This window comes from Phlebotomus papatasi, chromosome 2 (assembly GCF_024763615.1).
Source record: "Phlebotomus papatasi isolate M1 chromosome 2, Ppap_2.1, whole genome shotgun sequence".
Taxonomy (NCBI): Eukaryota; Metazoa; Arthropoda; class Insecta; order Diptera; family Psychodidae; genus Phlebotomus; species Phlebotomus papatasi.
The window spans coordinates 69,460,304-69,481,305 of record NC_077223.1 but is presented as its reverse complement, the minus strand read 5'-3'; the positions used below and the strand labels follow the sequence as shown (position 1 = coordinate 69,481,305).

General features: G+C 31.3%; 1 protein-coding gene across 1 annotated transcript in view; it reads left to right on the top strand.

The window, feature by feature from the left end:
- The window catches only part of LOC129804026 (uncharacterized), a 42,266-nt gene that overhangs the window by 1,707 nt on the left and 19,557 nt on the right, over window positions 1–21,002 (top strand). The window contains exon 2 of the mRNA XM_055851000.1: window positions 19,671–20,423. Coding sequence (XP_055706975.1) covers window positions 20,354–20,423 — 70 coding nt within the window. The 5' untranslated portion in view covers window positions 19,671–20,353. The remainder of the gene's footprint in view (window positions 1–19,670; window positions 20,424–21,002) is intronic.

The following is a 21,002-nucleotide window of genomic DNA, read 5'->3' as shown; positions in this document are numbered from 1 at the left end:
TATGGGAAAATATAAAGTGTTCCAATTCGAAGCCAGAGTGTATGCGAAGCCTAAAAGCCTTTCCCTATAATAATTCGAATAACGCCCTATGCTATGCACTGGCGAGTCCGGGAAAATCTTTTATAGTGATTCAATCTTGAGATAAAATCTCCCTAATCTGTTATAGTCCCTCCAAGTGTGTCTCAGCTAAATATATAAATTCAACCATTTTTAAAGGATTACGGAAGACCGGGGCAGAATTAGCCAGCAAATGAAATTTTTCGGTGCGTATAATTTATAAGAAAAATGTATCAGGCTGATAAATATTTCAATGAATAGGAAGGGATGTCTTTACTTCGAATAAGTGTTTCTTCAATATTTCTTCTAACACTGAAAGAAATCTGAAAAAGTTAAAATAATATTCCGGAAATGTTAACTTTACCCTGCAGTATTGATTCGAAATCGGTGTAAATATTATGCTTTTTAGGTGTATTAGGGGTTAAAGTTACCCTTTTTCATGTTAATTTTACCCTTAAAAATGTGTTAAAATAATATTAAAAATGTTGATATACTTTTACGCCTAAAATGTGTTAAAGTTATGAGGGAAAAAAGTTAATCGCACCCCCTTTTTTCTCAATGAAGGTAGGCTATAACATCCTACTGTCAAATACAATGCGTGGCTAATTCTGTCCCGGTTTTCCCTATATGAATTTCAGACCTAAGGTTTAACCATATGGCTTAAGTTCACTTACGAAGCTGCAACATTACGAAGGTGCAAAACCTTCCCCTAAATTCAACCATTTTTAAAGGATTAGGGAAGACCGGGGCAGATTAGCAAGCAAATGAAATTTTTCGGTGCGTATAATTTATAAGGGTTTTATTTAGTGAAATTAAAGTGTTTCCATTCTTCTGACAAAACTTTAAAGATATTCTTGAAAGCAGCTTTAAATTAAAAATAAGTTGTTAAAAAGTCGAACACGAAAAGTCACTTAGGCGACAAAGCCTACCACTGTGGAATCATTGCGCCACAAGGTACCTTCTCATCCAAGCACAGGATACTCTCAATCAAACTAATTAAAAACTAATGCTAATGAATTAGCTCAGAAGATGTTTCGTACACTGCACCCTTCAGTTTAAAAAAAAATCAGTTAGAAAAAGCTAACTTTGATCAGCTGTGGAATTCTGTATCAGTATGATAAAGTCATATGACAAATTTGAATATTTTTTATTGAGTAAATTCTTGAAAAAAAATTCAAAAGTGTGATTCTTATTAATCACTGAGAGCTTCATAGAACTCTTTTCAATGGCCACTCAATGCTCACCGGCTTTTAATATTGTTCTACTTCTGAATTTTACCATGAAAATTTGTCACATGACATTGTCAGACTGTTACAGAATTCCCCTACGGTTCTCTCGTACACTTTCTTTTTAATTATCTTCCTCTGACACTCCGGATCTGTTGACGGAATATAAGGATACTTAACTAGTCACTAGTAATTATATTAATTTTCTCATTTTTTTCGTTTTTCCTTTTCCAAATATTATAAGATGTATGAATCCTATTTGTTTGAGAAGAACAATAATAATAGTAATAAAATATACTAAAAAAAATAAAGTAACTTAATAATTTTGAAACACTATCGTCTGATGTTATTGCCTTTTTGCTAAAATAAATATCACGGTAATATTTTTTTAATTAAATAATCTAATAAACTTTATTTAGAGGAAATTCTCTCATCATAAATATTTTTTTAAAAAATTTAAATAAGCTATAAAATAAATTTTTCTTAAATTCAATCTGCTGTACGGTTCTGACTGTAATACTCTCTCTATTGAAATACAATTAAACTGTTATTTTTGACTCATCATTATTCTTCTTTTATTATAAAATCACTCATCAATCATACAGCAAACAGCATATGTGAGATTATTTGTTTTATAATAACAAATATAATCAATAAAATGAGGCTTCAAAATTGTGACATTTACTCACTGAACTTGAAATTATTACACTGTGCAACAATTTCAAACTTTTTTTTTGTCGCCGGGTTCTCATGCTACTTTTTCTATTGCTAGGGTCAAATGATTTACGAAAATACTTATCATTTTGATTTTATTTGGATTTTGCGACTGGTATTTACGAAAAACGGTTTTTTCCGTTTTTTGATACTTGGGTGCCTATATCTCCGAATCTACTGAACCGATTTATTTCTCACTAAGGAATAATTTGTTCTCCTTTAGATGCCCGATAAATCCTCTGAACAGATGAAGTTCGTACAACCGACACCAGGGGCGCTGTAGTCCCATAAATGTCAGAAAACATGTAAAAATCGAAATTTGTAGCAACTTTGATCAAGAATATCTCGAAAACTAAAACTGTTCTTAACAATCTTATTTATGGGTTTGATAGATAATTTTATTAGCTACATTTTTGTTCATATACAACTTTTTGCTCAGATTATTTTTTAGCCTCGAAATAGAGGTTCAAACGAAAAATGAGCACCCAGCCAACTAGAGAAAACCCTCATTATTTCACACATTTTGACTTTTTCTTTTCAAGTTGAGGTAAATCCAGGATATTTTCATACTTTTTCTAAATTGCATAAGTTTAATAAATATATACATATTTTTTCTTTTACATCGGAAAATTTCTTAGCCCAAGATACACAGTCTCAAAGATGGCGTGACGCGCTTCATATTTCACTTGTGATTTTTGACAAAAATTTTAAAGTGCTCTATTTCGGGAAGAGGCCAAGATATTTTTTGCTATTTTTTTTTTAAATCTGACATGTAATTTTATTCTCTTTAAAGGCGTCTCCAAACTTTCCCCTATCATTGTAGGAAGCAACGTCAAAATAAAAAAAAGGCAATTTGTTTATGAAAATTGATTCTAGTGTATAGACACCATAAATCGACATACTTTTGATTTTTTTTAAATTAAAAAGTATATTATTAACATAAAAAACTACATTCCCTCAAAGAAAGAGGGTCCACTTTTTTGTTGAACTACTTAATTTTTTTTTTTGGAAATTCCCCAAAACAATTGAGTAGTTAAACTCAAAAATGGATAGACTTCTTTTCAGGGAGTATAGCACCACAATAGTATTTACCAAAAGGAAAAATATTGAAACTTTTGGATTTGGTATTTAAAAAAAAGAGTCCAAAAAATTTTTTTTTGTCAAAAACAAAACTTTAACATATATTTGGCACATATACTCTATTTTGAAAATGTTTTAGACTTTTATTGCGAAATATATAAATAAAAAGTCCAGTACGACTCTGATAGTATTAATTCCTAAAAATTTCAAACACAGTGAAAAATATGTAAAAATATGTAAAATTTCAAATTTAATGTCAAACTTTTAAACTACTTTTGTCGAGTAACAATCTGAGTCAATTTTGAATGAGTGAAATAGTAACTTCAACAAGAAAAATAACTTAGAATATTGCAGACATGACATGTGTTGACTCTATTGGAGTCGTACTGTATTTTTTTCGAAAAGTAAAGTGATCAAAGTCTAAAACATTTTAAAAAAAAATAGCGTATATGTACTAAAAATGTGAAAAACTTTTGTTTTTACCAAAAAAAAAATTTGAACTTTTTTTTCTTTTAAATACCAAATCCAAAAGTTTCAATATTTTTCCTTTTGGTAAATACTATTGTGGTGCTATACTCCCTGAAAAGAAGTCTATCCATTTTTGAGTTTAACTACTCAATTGTTTTGGGGAATTTCCAAAAAAAAAAAATTAAGTAGTTCAACAAAAAAGTGGACCCTCTTTCTTTGAGGGAATGTAGTTTTTTATGTTAATAATATACTTTTTAATTTAAAAAAAATCAAAAGTATGTCGATTTATGGTGTCTATACACTAGAATCAATTTTCATAAACAAATTGCCTTTTTTTTATTTTGACGTTGCTTCCTACAATGATAGGGGAAAGTTTGGAGACGCCTTTAAAGAGAATAAAATTACATGTCAGATTTAAAAAAAAAATAGCAAAAAATATCTTGGCCTCTTCCCGAAATAGAGCACTTTAAAATTTTTGTCAAAAATCACAAGTGAAATATGAAGCGCGTCACGCCATCTTTGAGACTGTGTATCTTGGGCTAAGAAATTTTCCGATGTAAAAGAAAAAATATGTATATATTTATTAAACTTATGCAATTTAGAAAAAGTATGAAAATATCCTGGATTTACCTCAACTTGAAAAGAAAAAGTCAAAATGTGTGAAATAATGAGGGTTTTCTCTAGTTGGCTGGGTGCTCATTTTTCGTTTGAACCTCTATTTCGAGGCTAAAAAATAATCTGAGCAAAAAGTTGTATATGAACAAAAATGTAGCTAATAAAATTCTCTATCAAACCCATAAATAAGATTGTTAAGAACAGTTTTAGTTTTCGAGATATTCTTGATCAAAGTTGCTACAAATTTCGATTTTTACATGTTTTCTGACGTTTATGGGACTACAGCGCCCCTGGTGTCGGTTGTACGAACTTCATCTGTTCAGAGGATTTATCGGGCATCTAAAGGAGAACAAATTATTCCTTAGTGAGAAATAAATCGGTTCAGTAGATTCGGAGATATAGGCACCCAAGTATCAAAAAACGGAAAAAACCGTTTTTCGTAAATACCAGTCGCAAAATCCAAATGAAATCAAAATGATAAGTATTTTCGTAAATCATTTGACCCTAGCAATAGAAAAAGTAGCATGAGAACCCGGCGACAAAATCATCGTTGCACAGTGTTATTATTATATTAGCTTATAAGCAAATTATATCTATTAATAAGATGAGTTTGAATGTTGAAGAAACAAGAGTGAAAATTTATATAGCGAAAAAAAAATTCTCAATTGAACATTTTGATATTAATTTTGCAATCAAAGGGAAATTATCAGTGATTTCTTTAATGATTGATAATTTATGCCCATTAATTAAAACATTAAAACAATTAGCATGAAATATTTTACATACTCGCAGCTTGTTTTCTTTTTTTTCCCTTCTGTTTATAATTCTTTTTATTGTCTTGAAGTACGGTGAATCATGTTGTTCTTATAAGAAAAACACTGCAAGTAATTAGTCAACTTATGACCCAATTAGTTAGTGTTTTTGTATAGAGATGGAAATTGGAGTACGAAAGTACAATTCCTAAAATGATGAGATTCTTTTTGCATGACGATTGCGAGTATGAGTCTGCTGTTTTAAGGTCTAAAGGTGTGCCTGAAAATGGTGAAAAAGGAAAGCATATTGGGAGGAAAGACTGAATGGAGTTGCATTATTACCATTATTGAAATTCACTGTTGTTGGTGTGTCTGTTGGGTGAGTTGAAGAAGAGAGAAAAAAGCCAAACCACTCCAATATTTGGTCTGGCGTTGACGATCGAAACCTCGAAATGTGGAAGGAAATTTTAGTGAATGAAGTGGTGGTGTTTGGTTTTGTAGAGAAAAATAAAAATAAAAAAAGAATCCGCCTCCACATTGGGCGACTCATTGTTAATGCCCCGTGTTGAATATCTGATGATTGCTGTTTGTTTCAATTTGGTCAATTGAGTTCACTGTCTGTCGTTCTTTTAGTTGGATTTTAGTCTCTCTCTCCCTTTGACGATTTTGTATTACTTTTTGGAATGTTTTGTCGATTATTGAATTGGCTATTGTACAGGTGTTTTAGTTTCTTTTTTAAATATATACTACTTCTTATAATATATATTAGTTTTTTTTTTAAGTAATCTCTGGAGGAGAAAAAGAGCGACATTGTGAATAATAGATTTTTTTGTTGTCCAACTTCCACCTTCATGCTAAAATTCTTTCTCACTCTCATCTCACCTTCTTGTACAAATGATCTGTGTTATTTTTTTTCCTTGGAAATTGTGTCAATGCTCAATAAATAACTTGAATTTCCCACACAAGAATCTCACTCTTGCCTTTTTCTTTTCTCTCCATTTCTTACTTCATTCATGTTCCCATCGTCAATAAAATGTATAACATTCTGTCTTTACAGACTAAAAAACAGTGATAAACCTTTGATAAGCTTGTGATTGTAGTAGCATACTTTACATAAAGAATATAAATAATTGAAAAAGAGTATAAAATTTTTGAATTTTAACTGAATTATGATTAAATTATAACCGAATACTCATATTTTGATTGATATTGGGTGCTACTTGGAAGAAACTTACATATAAAATATTTTATATTAAACGATTTTACAAAACAAAGAAAAACGCATTAATCATGTTACTTCATTTCGATTTTTGAAGTCGTTTTACTATGTCTTTAGAAAAAGAGGAAAAACTTCTCAGACTTTTCGAAATGCTTGAACTCGTAACTTAGATACTAAAATTGATTTTCGGATAAGAATTAGTCTATTGATTTAACGGTTCAGATCCAATTGTAGCCAGTTCTGTCTTATCATAAATTCCAAAACCTTTCCAATGATGCTAAACATGATACTATTAAATTAAGAAATACGCTTTCTAGAGCCTTTTATACCTTTGATTTTGAAAAACCATTATGAGAATTAATCGGTATTCTCGTATAAGGACGAAATGTCTGCCTAGTTAATCTCTAAAGCATATCCAAAACTGAAAATATCGCACAACGCATTTTCCAGTAATCCCAAAAAAATGGTTTTGGTGGGGATGGGAAATAGTTGGGAGGGGGTCCCCCGAAGGTCCCTAGTCTCTATCTTTAACTTTAACCGTTTGGCCTCTATAGGGCTGGCGACAGCCGGTTGGACAGATGGAGATGGTTGGACAACTCATTTCCGGCAATTTTTCAGGAGCCAGCATGAAAGATTTAACTTTGTGTAAATAATTATCTCAATTCAATGACCGACTAAAAACAATTTATTTCTTTTCTATTTGTATGAGCATTAATATAAACATCGAAACATACAAATTTTCAGCTTTCAAAATATGTATTTTTACGAGTTAGCTCCTTGTCGTTCTAAATGATGCACAAATTTTGCTGAAATTAGAACGACAAAGGATCAACTTGCTTGAGTTGGTCCTTTGTTTCACAAAAAATTTAACGATAAATGTATTTTGTTCCCCTTTACTTCAAACAAAATTGCGCAAGCAATCAGAAAGAGTAAAATTTTGAAAAACTTCTAATAACGAAATTTAATGACTTATATCATACGAAAATTTATTAAATTCACTTTCTAAGTGCATTAAAATCTCGAAATCGCAAAAAAGTGAGTTAGCCCCTTGTAATTTCCAAGGAGCAATATATACCGCTCTCTCTACAAGAGTTCAAGCAGTAAAATTATAACCGAATTATGATGCTTTAGTTGGTATTGGATAGTAGCTTGAAAGAAAGAAGAGATACTCTAATAAAATACCTAAAGAAACTTTATATAAAACTATTTTGCAAAACAAACAAAATCTTCTGTTTTTGAAATCTGAGGGAAATTCTGTGCTCTTCTCAAGATTTCCTGACGTCGTCAGGGTTTATTCCTCTTTTAAAATGAAAGATTCCAATTTTTCTCCAAAGCTTTCGACACTTGGTGTGAGTCCTCTTCAGTGGGCATCTCATCATCTCTATTTCACTCAATAAAAACTTTATTTTTTTTTAAATAAATGCTAACGACTGATTCGGAAAGATTCATTATTTTAGTAATTTTTAGTATTTTTATTCCATCTAAGAGTTGAATGTCTCACTGTCGCTTTGTCTACTAAATTCTCCAGATTTCCAGAGTAAAACTAAATCTGAATCTAATAATCTGAAAGTCTTTAAAACGAATTATAGGCTTAGAATTCTAAGCCTAGTTTAAGAAAGTCTTAACTTTCTAACCAACAAGCATTTGGAATGATTCTTCAAGATCAAATGGATCATTTGCCCTTATTATAGTACAATGTACTTTAAAAATTTTCTTAAAATATCGTCTTTTAGTAAAAAGGAACAGTTAAGCGAGAACAGGGCTTATACGGGTTTCAAGCTGAATATTTAGCCCAGTTCTCGAATGTCTAACTCCTAAATAGCAAGCAATATTAGTGGTTCTTTAAAGTGTAATGAATTGTCTGCTCTTAATATTACGACTTAACAATCTCACCTATAATAGTCCTAACAAAATCTCATGTCCTCCGATCGACCCCAAACTTTGCCAAAATGTGTTTGGCCACTTCCTGATCACAAATATATGGATGGCTAAAAAACTTTCCGGTCCGATTAAACTTTAGTTAAAATTTTAGTCTAATCATTATTCTTATTATAATTAGGTTAAGCCCTCTTTCTGCTTAATCCGTGGGTGTGTCCAGAACATAAGTCCCAAGCCCATATTATGTGTAAGACCTATAAAAAGCCCCAAGTATATTTAGGCTTATAAAATAGTTCGTAAAATATGGTGGTAAAGGATCCGCCGAACTTATCGTACAATAAAAGTTTAGAATCAGGATTTATAGGTTTTTTTTTTTAAATTTCCTTTATGATCCTTCAGCGCTATAACAAATAAATAGCCTTTAGATTTTAAAGAATAAAAAGACACTTAAGCCTACCTTCCAAGAACGTGAGTTGATTGACGCAGACTTTATTGCAAAAAAAAAACTTTTATTCTTATCGATCGGCGCTATTTCTGCAGGTAATAAGTACTCCTTATGATGATATTAGTTAATACGTAAATAGAACGAATACTTACACATTCTTTACCTGAAGACTACCGAGAAATTGTGCAACATTCTGGCAGAAGGTTTACAAAAGCTATTCAAGTCATTCCTTTTTTTTTTAAAGTCTGCTTCTGAAAGCAAAGAGCCTTCGATGGTTTAGAAATGACAGAAAAGGCGAACTGGAGCCAAGTAGAGAACTAGGTTGATTACATTTTTCTGAAAATACTTACCAAATTGGAAAACAAATTTGTCTTCTTTGATATCTCTTGTAAGGAAAGTATTTTAAAAACAAGGATAAAAGTTCCTTCTTAGAATCAATTAAAGCGTTGGAAGTTTATGGACGTTATCTAAATAAAATTCAAAATTCATTGATAAATATCGCATTACATCTTGAATTGGGAATTGAATCTGGGAAACGTTGGCTCTTGGGCGAATAGATCCTCGGCATGAGTCGCAGTTGTGAGTTCAAGTCCCGCCCGGCGCAAAGATTTGAATGTCTGATTTAGACAATTTCCACATGTAACAATAATGTAATATATAATGCATCGCCTTTGCCCAACAACTCCGGGAGCAAAGAAGAAGCAGACGTTGTCGAATATTGATTGGGTGGTCTACATCTACAAGGGACTTAGCAGATTCTTCCAACACGGAATATGACATTGTAAAAAAAAATGATTACTTTGTAATAGAAATATATAAAACATTTTAGGATTGAAAATATTATTTCTTAGATATCACTCTTTGTGAAGGGTACAATCACAGTGATTAATTGGATGAATGAATATCTCTTTTTTCATTTTGGTTTGACTTTAATGATTGATTTTCTCCTCAATCATCGGTGAAATGGAACGTTTTTCAGCAGGAATGAACTTTTGCAAAACTGTTAAGTTGGTAATTTTCTCAGTGAAATGTGACATTTATTTATTTTTTTTTTAACATCTAAACTGAGTACAAATTCTATTAATTTTTCACTCTGACCATCATCAATTTAAAAAGAAAAAGAGAGAAAGAAAAAGAAAAGAAACATAGAAGCGAGATTGTAGTTGCAAACTGTTGAGAAGAAATTTATGGTCTGAAAATTCTTGGTGTATTTTGTCAAAATGAATTTCAGTTGCTTTACTAACTGTTTTCTTCACATATTCTGCTTCTTCTATATTTTCTCTACGATTTTTATTAACCCATTGTCTAGGCAAAAGTACTATCTTCATTGGAAGATAATGATGCATCAATGAAGATCATTTGGAATCATCTAATCTAAAAGCAATATTTTTCTATAAAATACGAGGTATTGTTAATTGAGGAAAATTAAATGCAATGCGGGAGGAAAAATGTGGCTTTATTGTTGTTTCCAGTTTTATATAGTTCTGTAAAATTAATAAGAGTGATAGACAATTTAATTACAACTTTGCTATTTTTAAAAATTCTTAGAAGTCTTTAAAATATGTTCCTTATTATTTCTTCTTGAACGAAAATTGTAGGAAATCAGGTGAAAAGGTTGTGCTTCTAAATTTAGAATTATGATGGCATTTCATGATGTAATAAATTTGTAATTATTCAAATTGTAATAGTCCCTTAATTTTCAAAAACGTATTGGTTTTTGAGGTTAGATTTCACATAACCTCGCATTTTAAATTACGTCAAATTTTTGCTTATTTTTGGGTAATTAATAAATACATAAAAGTAAATAAATAGGCAAAATTTACTTACTCTTTATGTTGAATCTATTATTTCGTTTAATAATTATATTTTTTATTATAAATTATTTTTGTTTATTTCTGTGTAAATTTTATAGGTTAAATTATCAAAATCGTCCAAAATAGAAAAAAAATCATCATAATATCTTGAATTTCTGTTCATAAACATTTGCCACTTTATCTATAAAGCTTTTTTTAATTCTATATTTGCCAATAATCAACGGTAAATTTTTCTAAAAATAATATTTAAAAACTGTTTTCTCTAAAATGCACAAAAAATAGTAAAATTGATTTGTCTACTCCTAATGATAAATGGTTTTGATAAAAATCTTCACGCCTTATCCATGCAAAAACGAATAAACATTATTCACAAGTCTTAAGCAAATTTCGTTAAATGATAGAAAGAAGATATCTCACTTGATTAATTTAATGTTTATTTATGGTTAATGAAGAAGCTAAATCAATTGATTTGTTTTCACGTTGAGATTTTTATCGACTTTCTTGCTAATTATGGGAATTATATAAATTTAATTATAATGACTTACAAATGCGTGTTTTCTTTTCAATATCTTTTCTCTCTGTATTGATGGCCTTTTTGGCTGATTGATTTTTGCAAGAAAGGAAACTTGACGAAAAAAAAATTGCGACCAAAATGAGTTTGTTCATTTGAATTTTAAATAAACTTCTTTTCACTTTTGCATATTTTGGTCGATGATCTTGAAATTAGTCAATAGGTTTTTGTATAAAGAGATTTTTTTCACTATAAGGTTTTTTTTACGATGCTTCTTTAGTATGCTTTTTAACTCTTTAAGGGTTAATGTGTGTATATGATTTAATTAAAAAGTTTAGTGTGTGAGTTTCTTCATTAAATTTATACAATTAATATCATTTCTTTTTTTTATTGTCTCTCCTCATTTTTGCGCGCCGACGTCTTGCTGTACCTTCCATTATCATTTTAACACTAATGAGAGAATTTTGTTCTTAATAGAGAAATTTTCTCGTGTCGTTGAAAGTGAAATAATTAGAGGGGAAAATACCTATAAATAAAATAATGGACTTTATATTAATGGTGTATGTGTTATAGCAGCAACTTTCTGATACATAAAATTTTGGGTGTGGAGAAGAAAAACTTAGGATTGTGGTTATATCGTTAAAAGAATTCTCTCTCTTGAGGCTTTTTCATTCTTGGGGACTTTTCTTCATGAGGAATGCCCTTTTTTCTGCGACCAAAAATTATCGAATAGGAGAAAGCTAGGCAGTTTTGCACAAAAATAATTTGTGGTTTGAAAATTTCGAAAGCCAAAATCTTGAACGGACCAAAATCTCGAAAAGACAAAATCCCGAAAGACAAAATTTTGAAAGCCAGAATCCCTAATGGGCCAAAATCTCAAATGAGACAAAGTTTCGAATGGATCAAAATCCCAAATAGGCCAAAATTCCGAATAATTTAAAACTTCAAAATCTCGAATGGATCAAAATACCGAAAAGTGAAAATCCCGAATGCAATGGGCAAATCTCGAAAACGAAAATCTGGAAAAGCCATAATACCAAAACAGAAAATCCTGAAAGTCAGAATCCCAAATTGTTCAAAATCCCGAAAAACAGAGTCCCAAATGGGCCAAAATCCAGTATGGGTCGAAATCCCGAATAGCCAAAATCTCGAAAATTAAAGTCCCAAAAAGCTGAAATCCCGGAAGGTAACATACTGAAAGCCAAAATCCCGAATGCCAAAATTTCAAACACTAAAATCCCGAATTCTTAAAAGTCTCATAGCTATTCCCACGATTGTAGGGTAACGTGTGGTATTTCTGGACAAGGTGCTTTTCGAGACATAATATGGGTATTTTGGGACACATCAAAAATCCTATAAATATTTGTTTTCTAATTATTTTTAAGTTCTATATGAAATATTAAGCTTTTTACGTATCAGATCAACATAAAACTTCTAAAATTTTATTTAATTTAAAGCGTGAAATACCCGTGAATTATGAGTGTCACATTTCACTTCTTACAAGACCTTCAGTGTGGTCAATTTTGCAGATGTCAACACAAACAGTGCTTAGTTTTTTTTTTTAATTTAAGTCACTTTAAAAGTGAAATTTAAACAAAATTTTTATGAAAGAGTAAAGTATAGAACTTCTACTTGAAGGTGAATAATCAGGCTCGGTGAAATTTATTTGCATAATAGCGACTTTTGTCTGTCCCAAAATACCCAACCAACTGTCCCGAAATATACCACTTTTACTTCTTTGCACTTTTTGCTATTTTGTATAAAAAATGACGCATTTTTCAAAATTTTTCGATAAGAATCTTATTCTGGATAGCATAAGGAACATAAATATTTGTACCAACAAGGAAAAAAATTATTTGAGAAGTCGTTAAGCTGTTTGAAACTTGAAAGTGCTAAAAAGTGTCCCGAAATACCCGTTACCCTACTCGCACTTTTTGAAGGCAAAGGAAAATTTTCTGTTTTGGGAAATGATCCTCTGTATAATTTTGACCATTTTCGAATTTTGAACATTCAGGATTTTGGCTTTCGGGATCTTGGCGTTCAGTATTTCATGGCATGATTGCATATTTTTGCTAAATTTGAAATGGCATATGAATCTGCATAAAATTTCCAAAAGTTAAATAAAGTTCCATTTACCTTTTAGTTGGAGAATTAAACTTCACTTGTATTTGAACCTAATGTATTTGTTAAAATTTTAAAAATATTTAGGATAGGAACGCTTTCGTTCCTAGTTTTACAGATTTTATTATAATTCTTTTTTTTTATTTTGCGACGTTAAAGTCTACTTAAAAAATCCCGAAACTTTCTATTTTAGTCGATACACACTTAGGAGATTATAACAGATTATAGGTAGACTTTGCACAGACACAAACCACTGGGAGATTTTTGTTAACTCGCAATGAAGAAGTGTCTTAAATTGCCCCTGTCTTCTGTATTCCCAATGAGGGAAATCTTTACATTGGGTGTCTTTTGAAGCGTGCCTTGTGGTGTTAATTTTCTCTGTTTTAGAATTTTGTCCAATATTTCTAGCTGCTCCTTTTATTTCTTGTTCTTGTCATGGTTCAAAAATAGATTCAAAAAGTTAGTGACACTTGGAGTGGATGGTGTCTCTTGAGGAGTGAGAGAGATTGTGGAGAGTGGCGTGTTAAATTCAACATCACACCGGAATTACATGTGAAAATTGTGTGATGTTGCATTTTTTTTATTTACTTTTTTCCTCTCACACTCGTGCTTACACATATCTCTTCTATTTTCCACTTACATTTCTCACTACTTCACTCACGATGACGAAATTCACGAGGAGCAATGATCTTTCTCTCCCAATTCACCAAAAGACGACTGCATCAGTCTCACGGGATTCTTTGGTGCGTTGAGAAGGTGGAATTTCTTTGCTGATCGTGAAGTTTCATAAGTCTTACAAAATCTCATTATATATCTATATGAAAGTTGGGCCAAGAGGATAAGGCAAAGACTATAGTTGAGTACATTGACACAGGATATCACGTGCAGAAAAATGAAAGAAATAAGTTTCTTACTGGTCTTGTTGAATAAATGAAATTAATAATATTGATTTTAAGTGAAAGTTTAATTTTTTTTAATAAAAACTGTGACTGCTTTTTTATTTATTCTTATTATGTGCAATTATATTGCATTTTTCACTGCAATTGGATCGTTTTGCTCGACGTTTAGTCGTCTAGTGTGATGGTATTTCTGGTGAGTGAACTTGTTAACAAAAATCAACATAAAATCTCTGTTTCTTTCGGCATTGTTCATCAGACGAAATGCACTCACAAGTTGGAAAATTTTTAATGTCTTTCTAGACTTGTTTTCTATTTATCTTCCCTCGTGTTACAATAAAAGCTTATCGAGTTAATAAATTTAATTTCTCCAGACTTCAAAACATACTATATAGGAGTTTAATGTGGGGCAAAAGAAGTGGATTCTTTTGGGTAATGAAGTTTTTTTTTTGGGGCCAGTAGTTCTCAAACTGTGAGCCATCACACGTGATTTTTAATGCATAAACACAACACGATTTTTTTCTATTATGTCTTCCTTCTTGCATATCATTTTGAGTACAGGAAGTAAAATAATTATTTGTTAATTGAAATACAATTTATCAGTTTTGAAATATGAAGAGATATATTTCATTTTTCTTTTTGTATTGAAACAAATATTATAAATTTTAATTGAATCACCGTTTGTTTACAAAAGCATTTGATGAAAGCAATTAAATACATTTGAACAGCCTAAGAATAAATTACGAATTTTATGTTTTGATTGGGACATATTTTAATTCAATATTACAAAGACGAAAGTTATTTTATTTAATAAATTGTTTGATAATTTTTTGCGAAGATTTTTGATAATAAAAAAAACGACAAATTGTTTGGTTAACTCTCTCGAAGTACCCCTTGGGGTAGCCCATACAAGGAAGCATTACTGCCTTAACACGAAACCTACCAAGACCCGGTCAAATTGACCGGTGTAAAATTAACACATATTTAAGCGGTACAATGTCACTATCAAACTTTATGAATTTCTTAAAATGTGCATGTAATATATTTTTCAGTGTTTAAATTTTAATTTTTTGCTTTTTTCCAAGACAAATTTGTTGAGTATCCTACTCTACCGCAGTTTGTCATTTGACCAAAAAACGACCAAAAACAGTCGGTAGGTTTAGTGTTAAGCCTGCTGGCTCGAAAGAGCCGTTACCAGAGGCCGTGAATACAGCCGAGAGTCAGTCCACACAGTGGAATAATTCCCCAGAAAGTTCTCATAAGAACAAGTGAATAATCTGACGTGATTCAGATTATTCTCTTCCTCTATTTTCGACTTTTCTGCTCGGAGTCGGATCACTACTGTGTCATCATTTGAAGCCAAAAATTTTGGATTGTCCATATTACTAATGATATGGTTTCTATACATTGTAAAAAAATTTCGTCAAAATCTAGCATTTTGACGTAAAGTATGGTTGCTAGATACTATAAGAAATTTTCGCCAATGTATGGGATATTTAAGCAAATTGCTTACGTTATTGGTCTCGGCACACTAGAGAAATTTATGTCCATAGTATGAAGCAAATTCCCTACGCTTCTGTAGAATAAACTCTTCAATATGGTCATAAATTTGTCTAGTGTGTAGAGGTCATTGAAGAAATATTGACAGTTTTCTTTACTGGCCTCCACACACTACAGAAATTTATGTCCATATTAAAGAGTTTTTCCTATACAAGCGTAGGGAATTTGCTTCAATAGGAACTTAAATTTTCGGCAATTTCTGGCACATTGAAGAAAACTGTTTATGCCTGTATAATGGCCTCTACACACTACAGAAATTTATGTCCATATTTGACAGTTTCTTACACAAGCTTAGGAAATTTTGGCAATTTTATTCTATATGGACATAATTTCTCTAGTATGTAGAGACGGTAGAGACCATAAGAAAAACTCAAAATTTCATGAATAATGTGAAATATGGTCATAAATTTTTCTAGTGTGTAGAGGTCTTAACAGGCGCAAACAATTTGCTTTATGCTTTTCCATATTTTGCCTAAAATTTCTTTTATGGACTCTACAGACTAGAGAAATGTACGTCTATATTGATGCAAATTCCCTATGGCTGTGTAGGAAAATCACTTCAACATGAACATAAATTCCCATAGTGTGTAGGAGCCTTTATAGCATCAAGATTTTGATAAGTCTTAATCCACATTTAAAAGGTTTATAATGAAAATTTGATGTTGAAATTTCTGTAGTAATTCTTAAGCCCTTTATGCACCCTTTACTTTTAGTAGTCCCAATGACGGAATGAAGAGTGCAATAAGTAAATTATAGGAATTTTGGTTCTATGAGTTATTTAAAGAATTCTACAAGTTTGTCTTAAGAAAAAAATGCTTTCTTGGTAAACAAAAATGTTCCATTTTAATTAAAATTTCTCACAATGTTTAAAGACGCTTAAGGATTGGTAGCAATGAGGCAATTTCTCGTCAATCAACTTGTTTTTACGACTATATAATTTATTATTAGTTATTTATTGACTTATAAGATTTATACTCGTACATTATCTAATAATATTGCAATTTAATGTTGTTGACGATGGAAATGGTCGCCTGAAAAAAAAATTCTCATCATAAACGATTAATGTCAAAATGAAAGTTCAACAATGAATAAAATAAATCATAAGATTACATAGAAATCTTCATAGAATTTCGTAAGAGTAGCAAATTTCCCACAATTCTGAGAAGAATTTATGTTTTATATGCAGTGAGAGTTGCGTTGATGAATTTTGAGTGAGTTAAACAAAACTCTTTATTTCTCAGACAAATTCAAATATTTGTTTTGGTCTGTCTAAATTGATCATAAAAATGATTTTATGTGCTTCATTGAAAGTCGTAAATGGTGTTTGTTGAGAATCACTGGTGTATCCGGAAGATATATTATTCTGTGAGCGGGTGAATAGAGAAGAAAAGAAGATGAAGAATGAATGGATGAAATTTAACTGATTTTTGTATCGTCAATGAATGAATGATTGATTCATTAAGTCTCGAAAGTTTTATCTCGTATTTCCCACCCCCTCCCCCTCTGCCCATTTTTATATCCCCCCTCTCCACAGTCAATTCTAACAATAATCTCTTGGTGTGGCTGGATAATATAAGTCTTCTATTCTAACTAATTAGAGAATATTGGAAGGCATAGAAAAAGAAATATGTATTGAATTTGTGCTTCAATGGATCTTTCCTTGTTTGATTGGAAGTGGAAACGATATTATAATATGGAGAAGATATTAATTGCACAAATTTATCGTTCTGCACGAATTATTGTTGATTTATTTTGTTGATGTTGCAATTGAATATCTCTGTTTTTATTATTTCCCTCCCTTTTTTATCTAATGCTGTTGATAGTTTCTAAAATTACACCTTTTGTGTCCCACACACAAACACAATACAAAACACACCCTTTTAATATAAATGAAACCACCAAAGGATTGAAAATCACAATTTTCCGTGGCTTTGATTTATTGCACTATATGGTTTGTTTTTTTTATGATTAATATATCAGAATTTTAATGTGTTTTATGATTGTGTATTCTTTTTAATTTTAGATTGAAATTAATTGAGTGATTTAGGGTAGAATCACATTGATCGTCAAATAGCCTTATTATTTTTTTCAACGTTTAAAGGCTTATGACTTTTACATAAGAAGTCTTCGTCAATATTTGGAATATTAAAGCAAATTGTTTAAACTTATGGCCTCTACACACTAGGGAAATTTATGTCCATATTGAAGAGTTTCTTCTGCAGAAGCGAAGGGAATTTGCTTCAATATGGACATAAATTTCTCTAGTGTGTAGAGGCCATTAAGGACCGCTACACACTATAGAGAAATTTATGTCCATATTGAAGAAAAGTGCATACGTTTGTGTAGGAAAAATTGTCAAATATGGACATAAATTAGGTGTGATTCCTTCTAATCACACCTTTTTAGTATATGAAGGCCTTTATACACATTGGGATAAATTTACAGTCTGGTAACTAATGGCCTCTACACACTAGAGAAAATTATGTCCATTTTGAAGAAAATTACCAACGCTTGTGTAGGAAAAACTCTTCAATATGGACATAAATTGCTCAAGTGTGTAGAGGCCATAAGACAGGAGTAGCTGCTCAGCACTCATCATTTATGTATATATGTCGATATGTACGAGTGTCTGAATAGCTACTCCTCTCTTTCCTTTTCAATAAGCCTCCTTTTCTTTCATTTCTCCTGTTCTTATATGTAATGTGTAAGCGAGAGTGAAAAAGAAAATGCTTCTCAGTTGATTAGACAGAGATACCAGTATTTTCCGCAAATATATAGATTTTAATGCTTTTTATTTTCAACAAATTATTGTAAATAAACGAATTAAGATAGAAAATTCAAGCTAAAAGGAAATGAAAGAATATTAAATTCACTTGCTTTTAGGCATAGTAATTGGCGTATATAATGTTCTACTTAAATGGGAGAATTATTAGAAGATCGAAAAAACACAGAAAAATGCACAATTTTGAGTGCAATTTTTCAATAAATCTTTAAAAAATATACTTTATTTTCATCGTAGGTTGTTGATGTGTTTACAAGAGTTATAGAGGATGAAATTACGCGTCATTTTAGCTTTATGTGATTACCACCGGATAATTAGGACCGCAGATATAAATTTTTGAATTTTAGAAAACAACAAATAACTAAAAATGCATATATAAAAAAAATCTAGACGTGACCCGGACAAACGGATTTCAGATTTGAAACCCTTAAATAACCCTCTAACAAGTTTTGGCACTTTCGTCAAAGACACTCCAACGTGTCGTACAGTGTTACCAACAAATCCAAAATAATTTCCTCTAAAATGTCTAATTTTGACGTAAATTTCCCACAAACGCGTTGGGTCACCATTCTATTTTTTTGTTTAAAAAATACAGTTAAGCATTTAAACACAAAAGCGCATCGAAAAATAGCAATTATTGCTTTCTCTTGACATTTTTCAAGTGTTCTTATATAGTTTTGCAAAGCACTTTATTTCAAAATATCGAGATAAATTAATAATAATAGGTTTGTATCCTGGCTAAACTATACGAATTTTACATGTCGTTATTTTACTCATTATTTTACCTATTCTAATTTGACTTAATCTTTATAGGAGATAGGATAGGATGATCAAGCCTTGTGTACATAAAATTTTGTTTGAAAGGTGTCATAAAAGTGTATCTATTTTCGTATTCGTTATAAACGGTAAGAATAGTTCGTGCCTCGGCTAAATTATTCGATTTTTACACGTATCACTTCCCTGCGGGGGCCTTTGCCCCCTTCCTGTTCATAAGCTTTTCTTTAGTTCTAGGACTTAAGGATGGTCTTTACCGATCTGATCTACCATGTCTGATCGGTGAGAACCGTTATTAAACATTAGAATTAAAGAAAAGCTTACGAACAGGAGAGTGTCAAAGTTACCCGCAGGGGACACAGTTACCCGCATCTACGGTATATATTTTCTTTTTTCCTTTATTTTTCTAATATCTCAAACTACGCAATGGATAAGTCTAGTAATTATGAATTTTATATAAAAATTGTGATAAAAATGCATAAATTTGAGAAAAGCGGCAAAGCTTTCACAGTGACGATGAAAATTTGACAATCAATGTGACTCTCCCTTTATGGTGTTTTTTTTAATTTGTGTACATCTTTCTTCTCTTGATGTTGTGCTTTATTTTTTCCATGAGGAAATTATGTATTTACATGAAAAGTTACACAAAACACACCTACAAATTGTAAAAAAAAAATGAATACAAAAAAAAAGGAATGATATAGAAAAAAAATCAATGGAAATTGATGCATAAAATTAATATTCTATATTTGTAACAGTGCATTAAACATCAAGAGAGTGAGAAACAAGAACACCCAACTGATTTAAAACAAAAAAAAAGAAAGAAACAAAATATCAGAATCAAAATTTATCCAAAGAAAAAGCTCAATTGGCAATTTTTTTTTGGAGGAGGAAGTTCTGTGGTGAAAGAAAAAGCTTATTGAACTATTTTGGAATTTTAAAATATAAAAGAAAGAAAGAGGAAAAGGTATCATCAATCATTGCATCACCTCCGAGGCGACTCTATTTCTCAGGGCATGATACAAAAAATGCCACAAGAATCTCACATGGGAGAATCTGTGATGATAAGAATGTGACAAATCTTCCGCCAGTGGCCACAAATCGTGAGGCTGACTTGAGGCGTGATCAGGCACAGAATCGTCGTCAATTTGTCCTAAATACACAGAAATTCCTCCAAAATCGCGACAATACACGCCAAATATCACCAGCAAGTGCTGGAAGTGATCACGTCACGAGATCATGTGGCCTCTGTGGTTTTATCCCAGTTGTCTGCACAAAACGCAACAATGTGTCGTGCGAACGTGAATGTTCAGCAATTATAATTGATGATCATCTGCCGGCAAAGGCGCCAAATCACATTTATTTGCTCAATACACCATCGGCAGAAAGTGCAACAATTGTTGGTGGTAACAAATTACTGCCACAGCGTGAGAATCGAAGCATGGACAGAAGTGTGGACTCCATCGGAAGCTGCTCCCTCGATGTTGATGCAGAGTCCACTGATTTCTCAGGTATCTCCCTTGCCCCCATACAATCCAAACACCATTCTTCTCTCTCTCTCTCTCTCGCACACTCTAAAAAAAAGGTGTCATTTGCAAAGATTTCATAAAAAGAGCCACAGAATTAATATAATATTCTTTCTTTTTGACACAAATTGACAAAACACACAATACTTTTTCTTTTGCAACACTTCTTCCATTGCAAAATTTCTTCTCTGCAATTTTTTCTTTGAGGATGACGTTGTCAAGTGAATGGCTGGAAAGATTCTCATGTGCAAGAAGATGTGTGCCTGTGTTTCTATATGAAAGAAAAATCATCAATTTTTGTTTGGTTTTTGATTTCGCAAGAACTTTGATCATTTTGAGAGTTAATGGGTGTCTTGTGAATTTCAGATGGTTGTGTTTTGTGTCACTGTTTTTGTTTAATCAACTCTTTTATTCACTTATTTCTTACTACAGTAGTGACACACCTTATGGCCATTAAACTGTAAGATTTTCAGTCAAACATAATTTATTTTACCAATTTACGTTAGTGAAGAAACGACACCAAATATGCCTGCAGAAACTATCAACGAATTGCAATTTTGTATC